General features: G+C 39.8%; 1 protein-coding gene across 1 annotated transcript; it reads left to right on the top strand.

Moving 5' to 3' along the window:
* Positions 1–2,832: 2,832 nt before the first annotated feature.
* Positions 2,833–7,386, top strand: FLRT2 (fibronectin leucine rich transmembrane protein 2; the record flags this gene model as incomplete). Its single annotated transcript, XM_082681657.1, has 1 exon — positions 2,833–7,386. The coding sequence occupies one exon, from the start codon at positions 2,833–2,835 to the stop codon at positions 4,813–4,815; it is 1,983 nt and encodes a 660-aa protein (XP_082537783.1). The 3' UTR covers positions 4,816–7,386.
* Between the last annotated feature and the right edge of the window lie 7,566 nt (positions 7,387–14,952).

The raw sequence follows: 14,952 nt of genomic DNA, 5'->3' as shown, positions 1-14,952 counted from the left end.
GGGACGAAAGTGATTAGTATGCCTTATGCTTTTACTCTTCTCAAATGAATCATTTGACATGCTCTTGCATGTATTTTACACTTCATAAATTAAAACATTTGAAAACTTAACTAAGACGGCACTGTGTTGAGGGCAGTGTTTCTCTAATTTTAACGTGTACGCCCCAGGCTCTTGCTAATGTGCAGATTCTGTTTCCAGCAACTTCACAGGTTCGTGCTGCTGGACCAGTGATCACACTTGAGTAGCAGGCTATTAGGGAACATTGAGATGGTTTGAGAATTTGAAACCTGAACTAGGGATGGCATCAAGCTGATGGCATTACATTCGCTTTTCCTGCACTACGCTTAGTTGTATTATAAATTATCCTTTAAGCGTATAGGGAGATTTTGGGCAGAGAGGATGACTCCTGTTCCATGTGATAAAACATATATTTGTAATTTTTAACAACTTAAATAATGCTTAATTTTTAATAAAGTATCACATCCATCTGTTTTGCCTGGAAAGATACTCCCTATACCCCCTCCCTTTTTTTTTTTTAAGTTTTCTGAACAATAGAAAAATGAATATTACCGTTTCTGGTCATCAAAGGCATTTTTTAGGTGGCTCACAATATTTCAAATTGTAGAACAAATTTACAAGAGTCTGGACACTTAAATAGTAGTTACAATGGTTTTTTTTTTTTTTCTTTTTCTTTTTTAATTACCTTTCTAAAGATAGCTAAGGGAACAATTTCAAATAGTTCCTCTGTGCTTTACATATAAGTTGTTTCAATTGTTGTGTATTGGTAAGAATTAAGAGACTTCCGGCTTGCCATGTCCTGTCACGTTAGCTTCTTTTGTAGGGAAATCAAATCTGGCACCTTTCAATTAACTTCTTTACTTCTCTAACCTAAAAATAGACGGAACAGTTGTGGAGCAAGAAGGTCTGATTACTATCTGTATATTGCCTTTACTTCCCCAACTGTGTCTTCTAACATTTCAAAGTTTACTGAAAGTCCTTTCCTAAAAGCAGGAAAACACATACAGATGGGAGGAAGGTTGAGTTGCTGGAAAATAATTTTATTCGCAGTCATGAGCTTGTCAGCTCTCAAAGGAATCGCAATGGTGTATCTCATCTGAACCTGAAGGTCTCAAAAGAGGGGATAAGTGGAAATGTGTCATGGGTAACTCAAGTGGGGGCTATTTGGGAGGCAGAGAGAGATGAGAGGAGGGGGGGAGTGGGGGAGAAAAGAACAGTCTTCTCTCTGACTTGACATCACCTCTGTTTCTGTGCGTCACCTTTAAACTGCTTCATCACAGTGTCAGATCAGAAGGACGCATCTTTCTAAATAACTTTATCAGTCCCCATTTTGCATCTGTTTATAACTGGAAAGGGTTTCACAATTTTTTTCCCCTTAAATTGTATTCGTTGCTCAGTCACTCATTTCATCTTGAAATATGACTGTGACCAGTTGCATTTGTAGATGGTCATCATTGATTCAATGGATTCAGCCCTGGGCCTCTTGTGCCTGTCTGTTTGGATATGCAAATAGATCTCTGAGAGAAGATACTGACTATGTGCTGTGAAATTCACAATATGATCATTGATAGTGAGAGGTAACAGTATGGTCTCCATTTGATGATAAAGATAATTGAATCGTTTTCATTTCTTGAATACCTTTTCAACTGAATTATTATTATTTAGCATGTCACTTAATGCCAACTCCCTGAGCATTTAGTCCCAATCACAGTGATGTTTTTGTTTTTGTTTTGTTTTTTAACATCTTTGTTGGAGTATAATTGCTTTACAATGTTGTATTAGTTTCTGCTGTATAAGAAAGTGAATCAGCTATATGTATACATATATCCCCATATCCCCTCTCTCTTGAGTCTCCCTCCCACCCTCCTTATCCCACCCCTCTAGGTGGTCACAAAGCACTGAGCTGATCTCCCTGTGCTATGCGGCTGCTTCCCACTAGCTATCTATTTTACATTCGGTAGTGTATATATGTGCATGCCTCTCTCTCCCTTCCTCCCAGCTTACCCTTCCCCATCTCTGTGTCCTCAAGTCCATTCTCTAGGTCTGCGTCTTTATTCCTGTCCTGCATCTAGGTTCTTCAGAACCATTTTTTTTTTTTAGATTCCATATATATGTGTTAGCATACGGTATTTGTTTTTCTCTTTCTGACCTACTTCACTCTGTATGACAGACTCTAGGTCTATCCACCACACTACAAATAACTCAGTTTTGTTTCTTTTTATGGCTGAGTAATATTCCATTGTATATATGTGCCACATCTTCTTTATCCATTCATCTGACAATGGACACTTAGGTTGCTTCCATTTCCTGGCTATTGTAAATAGTGCTGCAATGAACATTGAATCACAGCATTCTTGAAAAGCCACAGTCAGATCAGCACTTAATCCACTCACTACCCTTAACTGACTCTTTTCTCTCTACTTTCCTACAGCAGATTGCAGACTGAACTTCACCAAGTTCATAGGCTGATCCACACTGACCTGACCGACCACAGAAGAAGGGATCCTGCCTACCCAACTGGGCCCCTTTTGACCGCTGATAACTTGGCTTCACTTGTTGCCTGGGTGGAAAGTTCTCCCTATTGAAATTTTTTTGCACATGGAGGACAATAGCAAAGAGGGCAACATAGGCTGATAAGACCAGAGACCACAGGAAGATTCTTTGACCTTGGCCTTCGGGACTTTTCCTCTAGCTGGAGTTCTGGACTTTAACAGAACTGCGTTCAATCATTTTGGTTTTGCTACCTGTTTTTTTTTTTTTTCTTTTTCTTTTTCTTTTCACTACCACATCGTATTTTATTTCTGTACTTCAGAAATGGGCCTACAGACTACACAGGGGCCCAGCCAGGGGGCTTTTTTCCTGAAATCTTGGCTTCTCATTTCCCTGGGGCTCTACTCACAAGTGTCAAAACTCCTGGCGTGCCCTAGCGTGTGTCGCTGCGACAGGAACTTTGTCTACTGTAACGAGCGAAGCTTGACCTCAGTGCCTCTTGGGATCCCGGAGGGCGTCACTGTACTCTACCTCCACAACAACCAAATTAATAATGCTGGGTTTCCTGCAGAGCTGCACAACGTACAGTCTGTGCACACCGTGTACCTTTATGGGAACCAACTGGATGAATTCCCCATGAACCTTCCCAAGAACGTCCGAGTTCTCCATCTGCAGGAAAACAATATTCAGACCATTTCACGGGCCGCCCTGGCCCAGCTCTTGAAGCTTGAAGAGCTCCACCTGGATGACAACTCAATATCCACGGTGGGGGTGGAAGATGGGGCCTTCCGGGAGGCCATTAGCCTCAAATTGTTGTTTCTATCCAAGAATCACCTGAGCAGCGTGCCTGTGGGGCTTCCCGTGGACCTGCAAGAGCTGAGAGTGGATGAGAATCGAATTGCCGTCATATCAGACATGGCCTTTCAGAACCTCACCAGCTTGGAGCGTCTGATCGTGGATGGAAACCTCCTGACCAACAAGGGCATTGCCGAGGGCACCTTCAGCCACCTCGCCAAGCTCAAGGAATTTTCCATTGTCCGGAATTCGCTCTCCCATCCCCCTTCTGACCTCCCAGGTACGCACCTGATGAGGCTCTATCTGCAGGACAACCAGATCAACCACATCCCTTTGACAGCCTTCTCGAATCTCCGGAAGCTGGAACGGCTGGATATATCCAACAACCAGCTGCGCGTGTTGACTCAAGGGGTCTTCGATAACCTCTCCAACCTGAAGCAGCTCACTGCTCGGAATAATCCTTGGTTCTGTGACTGCAGTATTAAATGGGTCACGGAATGGCTCAAACACATACCCTCATCTCTGAATGTGCGAGGTTTCATGTGCCAAGGTCCTGAACAAGTCCGGGGGATGGCAGTCCGGGAGTTGAATATGAATCTGTTGTCCTGTCCCACCACGACCCCCGGCCTGCCTCTCTTCACTCCAGCCCCAAGTTCAGCTTCGCCCACGACTCAGCCTCCCACACTCTCTGTCCCGACCCCTAGCAGAAGCTATGCGCCTCTAACTCCCATGGCATCGAAACTCCCCACGATTCCCGACTGGGATGGCAGAGAAAGAGTGACCCCGCCTCTTTCTGAACGGATCCAGCTCTCTATCCATTTTGTGAATGACACTTCCATTCAAGTCAGCTGGCTCTCTCTCTTTACTGTGATGGCGTACAAACTCACGTGGGTGAAAATGGGCCACAGTTTAGTGGGGGGCATCGTTCAGGAACGCATTGTCAGTGGTGAGAAGCAGCATCTGAGCCTGGTCAATTTAGAGCCCAGATCCACTTATCGGATTTGTTTAGTGCCACTGGATGCATTTAACTACCGAGCTGTAGAAGACACCATTTGTTCTGAGGCCACCACCCATGCCTCCTATGTGAACAACGGCAGCAACACGGCTTCCAGCCATGAGCAGACGACTTCCCACAGCATGGGCTCCCCTTTTCTGCTGGCGGGGCTGATCGGGGGTGCGGTGATATTTGTGCTTGTGGTCCTGCTCGGTGTCTTTTGCTGGCATATGCACAAAAAGGGGCGCTACACCTCCCAGAAGTGGAAATACAACCGAGGCCGGCGGAAAGATGACTATTGCGAGGCAGGCACCAAAAAGGACAATTCCATCCTGGAGATGACAGAAACCAGCTTTCAGATCGTCTCCTTAAATAACGATCAGCTCCTTAAAGGAGATTTCAGACTGCAGCCCATTTACACCCCAAATGGGGGCATTAATTACACAGACTGCCATATCCCCAACAACATGCGATACTGCAACAGCAGTGTGCCAGACTTGGAGCACTGCCATACGTGACAGCTAGAGGTCCAGCATTACAAACGCGGACAGTAAGACTCTCGAGAACACACTCATGTGTGCACATAAAGACACGCGAATTACATTTGATAAATGTTACACAGATGCATTTGTGCATTTGAATACTCTGTAATTTATACGGTGTACTATATAATGGGATTTAAAAAAAGTGCTATCTTTTCTATTCCAAGTTAATTACAAACAGTTTTGTAACTCTTTGCTTTTTAAAATCTTAAAAAAAAAAAATAGTTGCTGAAGTACTGTACAGGGTTGTACAATGAGAACCCAATACTAAGGTAAAAGAATGAGTGATTCTTCCTCCTGATGCAATTCACCACTTTGCTGTTGAAGCTTCAGAACAAATTCCTTTCCTAGATTTGGTGGTCAGATGAAAGGGCAGGTTAAAATGGACTCATCAGTGTAGGATAAATAATAGGCATAAAACCAGAAATGACCCCAGATATCTTCACGCTATTTGTATATTTCCTGGTCTGGAAGAAAAGTGAAAACTTCTAGAGTATAAGAAAGGAGGTAGTCACCCTGATTTGACCCAAAGGAGGAAATGCAGAAAATATCTCTTGAGGAAGTCAGTTCCTGTGAGATAAGTTAACCCATCCTGGCAGAATCAAGAAAATGAGATAAGATTTGAAAAGACAGTCAAACCCAGGGGTTGGCTTTCTGACTGGGAACGTGAAAATCACTCTTCAGGCTTCCCTGGCCCTATGTGAAACAGTGAGAGACCGGAGTCTGTTTTCAGTCATCTTCGGGGGCAGGTAGGATGTCCCAGCAAGAAAACTCCCTTTAAAAGTGTTACTGTTCAAATCATATGTCAGGTTGAATCACATTCATCAGAGATATATTCTAGAATACTTTTTTTAGAAGAGGCTAATAAAATAATGGGAAGAATTATATTGAATGGAATTATTTTTGATAATGAGAACTATTTGGGTAGATTCACTGCAGCTATGTCAACATGATATTTAGACCAACAAGGGATCAATGTTTGGAATATACTAAACTTGTTATGTAAAAATTATTGATACCATTTAGACAAAAGCAAGTGATCAGTGGTTCTGTTATACTATATCAACTAACTTTGTTAGTATCATGTTGAAATAGCTTGAATTAATACCTTTATCCCCTCGGAAATTCTTGTCTTCCAATCACCTCACGTATATTTTCGTAATTAGCTGTAGAGGCAACATTTGTCATTCCCCCTCTCTTCAAAATTCAAAAGAACATCATGGATGCCAGTCTTGGTTGCACAAAATATCCATATACACTTTAAAATGTATACTAATTCTCCTTGCTAATAATTCTGTAAGGACACATCAAAGCTGGCAAAATAACGTATTTGTTTAAAAAGCAATACCAAGTTTCCACCTTGAACTGACTTTGACCTTCCATTTTTTAAATTTCATTTATTCCTTTCAGTCATGGATGTTCCTCTTCTTTGGGAATTGTGGAGGGAAAATCAATCTTATATTAACAGCATAACAGATGAAAAAAAATGATCAAGTCTGAGAGGGAAGACTTGTTCTCCTAATCTTGGCAAAGCAGGGTATAGGACAGAGGGCATGGAGAAGAGAAGGATGTCCAGACTTAATTCTAGATATTTTTTGAAGTAACGTCCGTCTTCAGAAAGCATGTATAATGTACTCCTTTCCATCCCTTAGTTGTAGAAGGGCTATCGATCACACACATACATTATCTAAAAAATACACCCTTGGAAAATTATTTTCAAAATCAAATTTAGGCATTTCAGTCTGTGTTGCATGTTTCCTTGATCACCAGCCATTATTTTAGGAACCTATGAAGTTAATGTCACAATCATTTTGCTTTCTCTTTCTCTGTCCCTCTTACTTTTAACAAAATAGAACTGTGATGTGTCTACTTTGTAAGAGTTTAGGTATAAAATGCTATGCAAGTTTTTCTTTATAGTAAGAGCTTTATTTTCTTTAATAATATATCCCCAACTCATATGTTTTAATCTCCCTTGTCCCTCAGAATAAGCAGAAAATATAACTGAAGTTATGTTATAGACACAAGAATTGAAACTGTGCAGTCAGTTGAGCTGAAATTAACTACTAATTAATTTGAATTAATTCTAAAGTGACTTCGGTTTTCATTTTAGTTTATTAGCTAGCTCGTTTTGTCTGTTGCTTTTTTTAAAGCTTGATCCACACAGTGAAGGGTTAAGACAATCTGTGAAAGTGATCAGTGTAGCAGTAAGCCATCTGAAATGCAGGACCATGACATGGGGTTTTGTGTACTTAACTGGATAATTCCCTCCCACTGTCCCTTTCTCCTTGGCTGTGTAGATAAAACTATGTGTTCAAATGATGGTACTTTGATTTTTGAGGGTTTTTTTTTTTTCCTTTTATCCACAAAATAATCATTCTCATTTATTTGTATTGTGTGTATAACCTCCAGCTGGATACTTCGCTGCTGAAACAAATGTTTTTGCTTTGAGCCAAGAAGACCAAGATTAGAGAGGTTTCTATAATGTCTTATGGGATTCACAGAATTATTTGGGGCTTAAGTCCTATGACAGAGACCTGGTCATGTGAAATGATTAGGATGATCTGAAATGGTTCCTTTGCTAGAAGACATTTCTGAAGAGATAGAATCTAGTTAGAGACTTAATTCTGAGCTTGTGCACAACATGACAGAGACTGTTAAAATTGAGATCAGTCTCCTATTTGTAATAGTGTACCTGGGGCTCTCACCTACACCAGGATAGAAAGCACATCATGGAATTTGTAACAACCATCAGTAGTGGATGATGCTTTGAATGGTGTTTTTGTTATGGGAATGTTTTACTGATACATCAACTCTGTATTTTGGACCTCTCTTGATCTCATACATTATTTTTCATTTTGAGATTAGTCAAGAGTCACAGTTCAAGGTTCAGGACAAGACCATGAGCAAAGCCATACGTACCAGCTTTTAAAGAGCTCGATGCTGTCTGACCAAATCAAATGATTTCAGATACTATGTGTCCACTTTCAGAGCTAGGTAACTGTCACTGTGCAGAAGAAATTCCAAAAGGAAAAGTCATAGCCATGAGCACACAGGTATTACTGACCATTATTCATACCCAGCGTTGTCATGAATACCTACTTGTCTGGGGAGATGTATTTGAATAGGGAGAAGCCCTTAGCTTCCCTCAAACTGTCAAATGCATTAACAACTTTTCTCATGGGACAATCAAAAGCAGAGACACAAAGGGTGTCCTCCTGCCTATTTTTCTGATGCGAGAAGTGGAAAACATTCTACCCTGTGAGAAATCATGCAATTTCTAGTTATCTGGATGTTTGTTGAAAATATGTTACATGTTTTCCCAGAGATTTAAAAAAAAGTATAATGTGACCAGTCTGGTAAAAAGGATGAATGAAATAGCTGATGTTATGGCTCCATTTCCTACTAGATCATAATAGTCCTAGTCATTCCACAGGAGTTAGAACTTCCTTCCTCACTGAGGAGAACAAGCTCTCCATGTTGTGGACAGAGCATCCATTCCAGACACAAGACAATATAGTTGCTGTCCACAGGGAGGACAGCAGATAGCTTGGTCAGCTAACCTCACTTGCAGAATCCATTACAACTTGCAACAATGAAGTGATCAATTTCCATTACTTCTTAGCTTCTAGCATTTTTCTCTACCTTATAACAAGGAGACATTGTTTCACTTTGGAATAAGAGAGTAATAGTTTTGCTCATGACTTACCTTTCCAACTTCATGGGAAAGAAGAACAGAAAATGGAGCCCCAAAGAGAAAGAGATAAATACATAAAACAAACCAAAAAACTCCTCTTCATTATTAGTTTTGTCCAACCTTGCCTGATGCTTTTTTTTTTAAGTCAAAATACTAATGTAGGAAGCAGTAGTTTACACCTCTCTCTAATTTCTTCAGTGGGGTCGAAAGACAATTGCTGACAATGGGGGATGCTTGTCCCTGATTGTGGGGAGAAAGTTTTGTACACGTTGTTATAACATGTACTGTTACACTGTTATTCTGGGGATACTGTTACAACAAAAAAAAAATCACATTCCTTTTGCTATAGTTTAAGTTTTTTTTTTTCCTTTTTCTAGCAGCACACCCACCAGAAGAGCACAAAGCAAGGCCATCACAACAGACATTTTTTAACTAGTGTAAAACACACACTTGTGTACACACACACACCACACACAGGGGTATTCGTAAAGACATCCATGGGATGTAAGATTTATAACCTTTCTGAGGCAAGGTGAAGGCGTCGCCACTGTGTGTCCCTCGTGGGAACAGTATATATTCGCTGAAAGTTAATCCTGATGATTTGTTATTGTTTGAGCCGTATGTTGATTTGCTTCTGGTTTCTGTGTAGTGTGTTCTCACTGACAAGGGACTGCAAGGGGCTGGAAGATTCTGCATCACACATCCCCTGAGACCTACTGTGTCGCACACTTTGTTAACTACAAACTTCACTCTACACTATACAGTACCTTGTTGATATACTCAGTAAAGGCTTATTTTAAAAAGAAACCACATTGTGTTTATCTGAGTAAGTTCATTGGGATACTGCCCATCCTTGCTTGGTTCATGTCAAAGACAAATGAGGGACACTCCCTGATGGAGGACCATGGATGGGATGAAGGAGGTAGTAGGGTTTTTCATTTTCTCTTACCTTGAAGACAACTTCTGTGTTTTAAGGCCATTTGACTCTTTTTGTGTGAGGGGTTTATATGAAATCTTCACGTTCTTTTCTATTTCCTAAGTTGTGTGTTCCTATGAATATCTTTTGAATATACACACATACATGGAGCATATTATTTTGTGTTTGTGAAATCTGTGTTGTTTAGAATATAGATAAATGCCAATGTAGTTATCTCATCAGAATAGTCTTTTGCCCTATTTCATAATATACACTGTCCATTTTAAATGTCACTTTTCCTTAAGAATCCTCATGGTACTTTCTACTTCAGAATTGTTTATAGAGCTCATCCACCCATACTTTCAATAAGCACTCATGAAAATGTATGTATTCATATGCTCAAGTTCAATTCGGGATTATCTCCTGATTTTCCAGAAGCCCTTTCTCTAACCCCTCTTGGTTGTTTTACTAATAGTGTATTTGACAGAGACTGAATCAGGAAATAAAATGATGACACTCAGTTACTACTATTAATGGCTTGCAGAACCTCTGTTGGAGAATTAACTATGAAAGATGGTTGTAACAGGTGATTCATATTACATTTGGGAGATTTTGTGCAAAATAATGTCTATGTGTTCTTGGTTACTTTTGCCAAGAGTTACAGACTCTACTCTGTGGAGACCAGATCCTTAGTCGAGGAATACCTTTCATTCAAAAGAGTTTATGAAACAAGTTTTACTATGTCCCAGGCACTGGTCTGAGTTCAGAGGTTTCATAGAAGAATGAAATACAGTCTTAGCCAAACCAAGTGTATTTCCTACTCCACCGTGTTCCTAAAACGTTTGTTCATCCAATATATTTACTTTTCATCTACTTTTTACAGAGTACTTTATTAGGTTCTACTGGGGATTCAGAGAAAAATATGACTCTGCTGCTAGAAAGCCCACAGATCGTGTAATAAACTTGTTTTCTAACATATTCCAGTGTCTCAGAGCCCATGTGATAACTTTACATTCTCTCATTAAACTCAACGAAATATCTAAGATAACAAAAGAGACATATATACCTGTTGGTAAGTTTGATAATGCATCAAGTTTGTATATTAGATATCTAGAGAGAAAGAGGTTAGAGGATCTTGGTGTTTAATAGATGAAACAAAGAGAGTGCTTTGATAAGATCAGAATTCAATTGAATTAAATTTTCAAATTTACATCCAGTAATTGAAAATTTTGGAATTGTATTTGGTAATTACAAAGGCAACCTCTTAAATTCCCATTGAGCACAGAATGGAAATCAATCAAAAATAATAATCATAATAATGGTACCTGGCTCCATGGACTCTTCTTGTTTTCTTGCCTCTTAATCAATTGACTAGCCTTAAGACTGACTAGCCTTCAGGACAAATTCTTAGTGTTTAAGATTTTCAGTGATGGAGATACCACAACTTCACCCAGTGGATTCATCCATTGATTGTTTGTGACCAATCAAGGGAATATTCTTACAAACCTCAAAATATCTATGTCTTTGAACTCCCTTGGTCATCCAGTCCTATAATTTTAATTTTAATATTCTGATTTTGTGATCATTTGATACCTGTACATTGATTTGATTTGAAAGCTTCAGATGGAATCGAGCAAGCTCTGTGTATATCCATGGGGTGAGCTGAGAGAACTATTAAAAAAACTTGAGTCAGGTTATTTTTAGTAATGAATTTGTTTCATACTTGAGAGGTTGCTCTAAATAGTTTGTAAATCCTGCTGAAGATGCTCACAGATAAGAATCTATTAGGGTGTTAGCAAACTGGCTTCTGGATTTATACCTTTATTTCATAGCACAAATATAGAATGTGTGCTTTAGAGGATATTATACAAGCTTTATCTCATTAGTTATACAGAAAGTTAAGGATAAAGAATTTTTACTGTTAAACTCCAAACTGGATGTCACTGTAGGACACACACCAACTGATGATCCCGTCTGTCCAGGTTCTTGGTATGAAGTCTAAAGTAGATGAACATTTCAACGTACCCTTAGGGGGATTCTTATCATTTGACATAATAAACCTCCATAATGGGTCCATCTTTTTCTAATCAAATATAAAAATGTGATGGATCAGAGGGTCTGTTAAACTCCCTGGTTTGGGTAATTAAGTTTTGTTTTCATTCAGCAAATATTCGCTAAGGCCTGGTAAGTTTTGGCGCTGAGTGAGACAGTTTTCCAGGAGACTTAACTTTGCATCATCAAAAATCTTTCCTGGAAGCTACTGGTATTCAACTCACAGCCTAGGCCATTCCCCACACTCTTTGACTTCTTGGAGCGCTCACGCACCTATATTTAAATAATCAGCTAACAGTACTAGTTCTGGCACTTACACACGCTCTCAAATGTGTTTTCTTTTCTCAGCTTCCTAACCCTGACATGGTTAAGACACTTCCTTCAGTCTGTTCCCACTTCAGCCTCGTGTACACATTGCAGGACAAAGGATAATCTATAAAAAATGCTTGTTGTGACACTATCTCAATTTCAAAATATTCCATTATCATTACTTTAAGAGAGAAGTCAAACTCCTTGTGTGACATACGCGTCCTACTACCCGTTGCTGCCTGGTATTCCTTACCAGTATTTCCTCCTCATTCATTATGTGCTCTAGGTTAGATATATATCTTAAATTAAAAAATGAATGAAAATCTTTCAGTCTATCTCTAAGAGATCTCAAGTTCCTTGTCTGGTTGACTATTCAAGATACAATTCAAATATACACCCACCCCCCAACACTTGGAAAGCTTCTTGAATCATACCTGTTAATGATCTGACCTCTCTGTGCAGTTAATCTAACTTTAAAATACTTTCATTTGTGGCACCCATGCACTGTAAATTTTCATGGGTCTGTTTCATGACTATACTCCAGGAGAGACAGAGCACATATTCTGTCAATTGTATCTCATCCAGTGTTGAGTATGGTGTCCAGCCCCTGGCAGCTGCCCTGTATGTGCTTTTGGAGAAAGTGTGATTGGAGCACAGGGGGCCCCATGGTGACATCAGGCTCCCTGTGGGATCAGCTCTCCACACACAGCATCGCCGCAAATAACAGCTACCCTGTCAATCTCCTGTGGCTGGATAATTTCTTTTCAAACCTCAGAAAGAGCTATAGAATTGTGAATCATGCACAATAAGCTTTGCTCGAAGCAAATCATATATTTTCTTTAACATCTCTTGGTTACCCATTGCTATATTTTACAGAAATTTTGTTTTTATGATTATATGATAGCCACACATTTATCTGATTTGGGAGCTTGAGATGGACTCAGGATATATTTACACCCACAGGGAAGGCTAAGAGAACTGTTAAAATGATTTGAAGAATATCCTTTTTTTCGATTTACACACAACCTCAAAACTGAGCCAGCTTGCAAAAGGCATATAAAGAGCTATCTTAAAAAATCGTCTTGCAACAAAATGTCACCATCATGAAAAGTATGCAAAGTATGGGGAGACACAAAGTCCAATTGAGGAAAACATTTTGACCGTTTGCTAGTCAAAATGAATTCTTCACATGTAAAAAGCAGAGGTAGATTTGTTTTTGTTGTTTCCATCAGCAGTATAAAAAGGGACAGTCATTATTCACTGTGTCATACCCTATATCAAAAATACGGCATATATCACTTAAACCTTCACATTGTATTATCTTGGTTTTTACCAAGAGAATAAATAGTCTCTCCTAGAAATGATATTCCCATAAAGAAGGATGCAGTAGAGAGTAGTGGTTATTGAAACTTGAATGAGGCTGACTTATTTTGGAAATCTGCCTTTGCCATTGACCAGCCAATTGGCCTTGTTAATAACTTACACTTTAGGGTCATCGGTTTCTTTTACCTTGAATGGAGACAGTGAAGACTAACACATATGATCGCTGTCAGAACTGAAAGCAGGTATAGAAGTTAACACATTATCTGAGTCTGAATAAATGACATCAAGCACCATGTATGTTTCAGGCAAACCCAATTCACAAGCACGGGGTGACGTATCGCCAGCTTTATATGATGAAACCAAGCTTCTTGAGTATTAGGATCAGAATTATATGCAGGAATCATTTATGTAAATGTAGTTAGCATCCAAAATTCCACATCATTGTGTACAACCATTTTCAACACAAATTTGACAGGGAGCTTTTCATTTTCCCTATTCTTTTTTTCTGGAACAGTTGGGGAAAGTGAGATCCCACAGGGTAACACAAAACAATACCAGGTCCTTTGTCTCATGGTGAGCGGGATCCATTGAACAGCACAGTTGAACGGAGAGAGAATAGACTTCTTTGTAGTGTAGTTATTTCTTCTCTGATCTGCAGAGGACATGTAGGCATGGTTATAGCTGAAAATTAAATCAGGAAACGTTTCAAATGGGTGAGTATCAGAATGAGTGTTCAGAAGACACTGGGCAATTGAAACATTAAAAAGATCAAGGTATTAACTTTCTGTTTCAAAGAGCTGTAATGTTAAATGATGTAGTTTTATTTCATTCTACTATACCACAAGCCGTGGCATCTACATCCACACTTGATTGATAGTGGGGAAGGTAGCAACCAAATGGAAGAGTTCTTTAATGGCTCTGCAATGCAGATGTGATAGTCTACCAGCTGTCACATAGTTCCTTTTTGCAATCAATACCATTCTTGATTTCATAATCTAGCTGTAATTAAGAAACATGCATCCTCTTCAGCTGGGTTGTGGTTTTTTTTTTCCTTCTGTACACTTTCTGTTCATCGCAGTTAAAATAGTCTCAAAGCAGCTCACTCACTGGGGTCTATATTAGCATTATTTTCCTTTTAATCCTGCGTTTCCTTGATCAATAAATACAGAAGATCAGATATCTGGATGCTAAGGGAAGCAAATACTTTATATTCCAGTCCTTGACTGCAGAGTTTAATTGGTTTCAGGGCAATTATTTGGTAGGTGTAAGTCAGTCCTACCAATCCCATGGTCTATAGCCAATTTCTATTCTGTTTGGGCCGGTATCTGTTTTTTGTTTTTTTGTTTGTTTTGTGTGTGTGGTACGCGGGCCTCTCACTGTTGTGGCCTGTCCCTTTGCGGAGCACAGGCTCCGAATGTGCAGGCTCAGCGGCCATGGCTCACGGGCCTAGCCACTCTGCGGCGTGTGAGATCTTCTCGGACCGGGGCACGAACCCGAGTTTCCTGCATCTGCAGGTGGACTCTCAACCACTGCGCCACCAGGGAATCCCCCGGGATCTGTTTTGATAGATTGGCCCACAGCTCTTTCTATTGTTAAATATTTTACATAGCGGCCCTGGTTAGTTGGAGTACAGGATGCTCCTCTAGTATTTCTGAAGTAAGGGAAAACCAGTTGCTTTGTAATGGAGGCCAATCACATCTGATAGAGACCAGCAGTTTCCGTACAGCCTATTGGGTGAGGAGCTAAATTACTGAAGGGTGGTGAATCCCTTTCAGTCTGAGTTCAAAGCTATCTAGAGCTAGATTCATCTTTGTGGCAA

Source organism: Grampus griseus (assembly GCF_964374135.1).
Source record: "Grampus griseus genome assembly, chromosome: 2".
Taxonomy (NCBI): Eukaryota; Metazoa; Chordata; class Mammalia; order Artiodactyla; family Delphinidae; genus Grampus; species Grampus griseus.
This window is presented reverse-complemented; position numbering and strand designations above follow the sequence as displayed.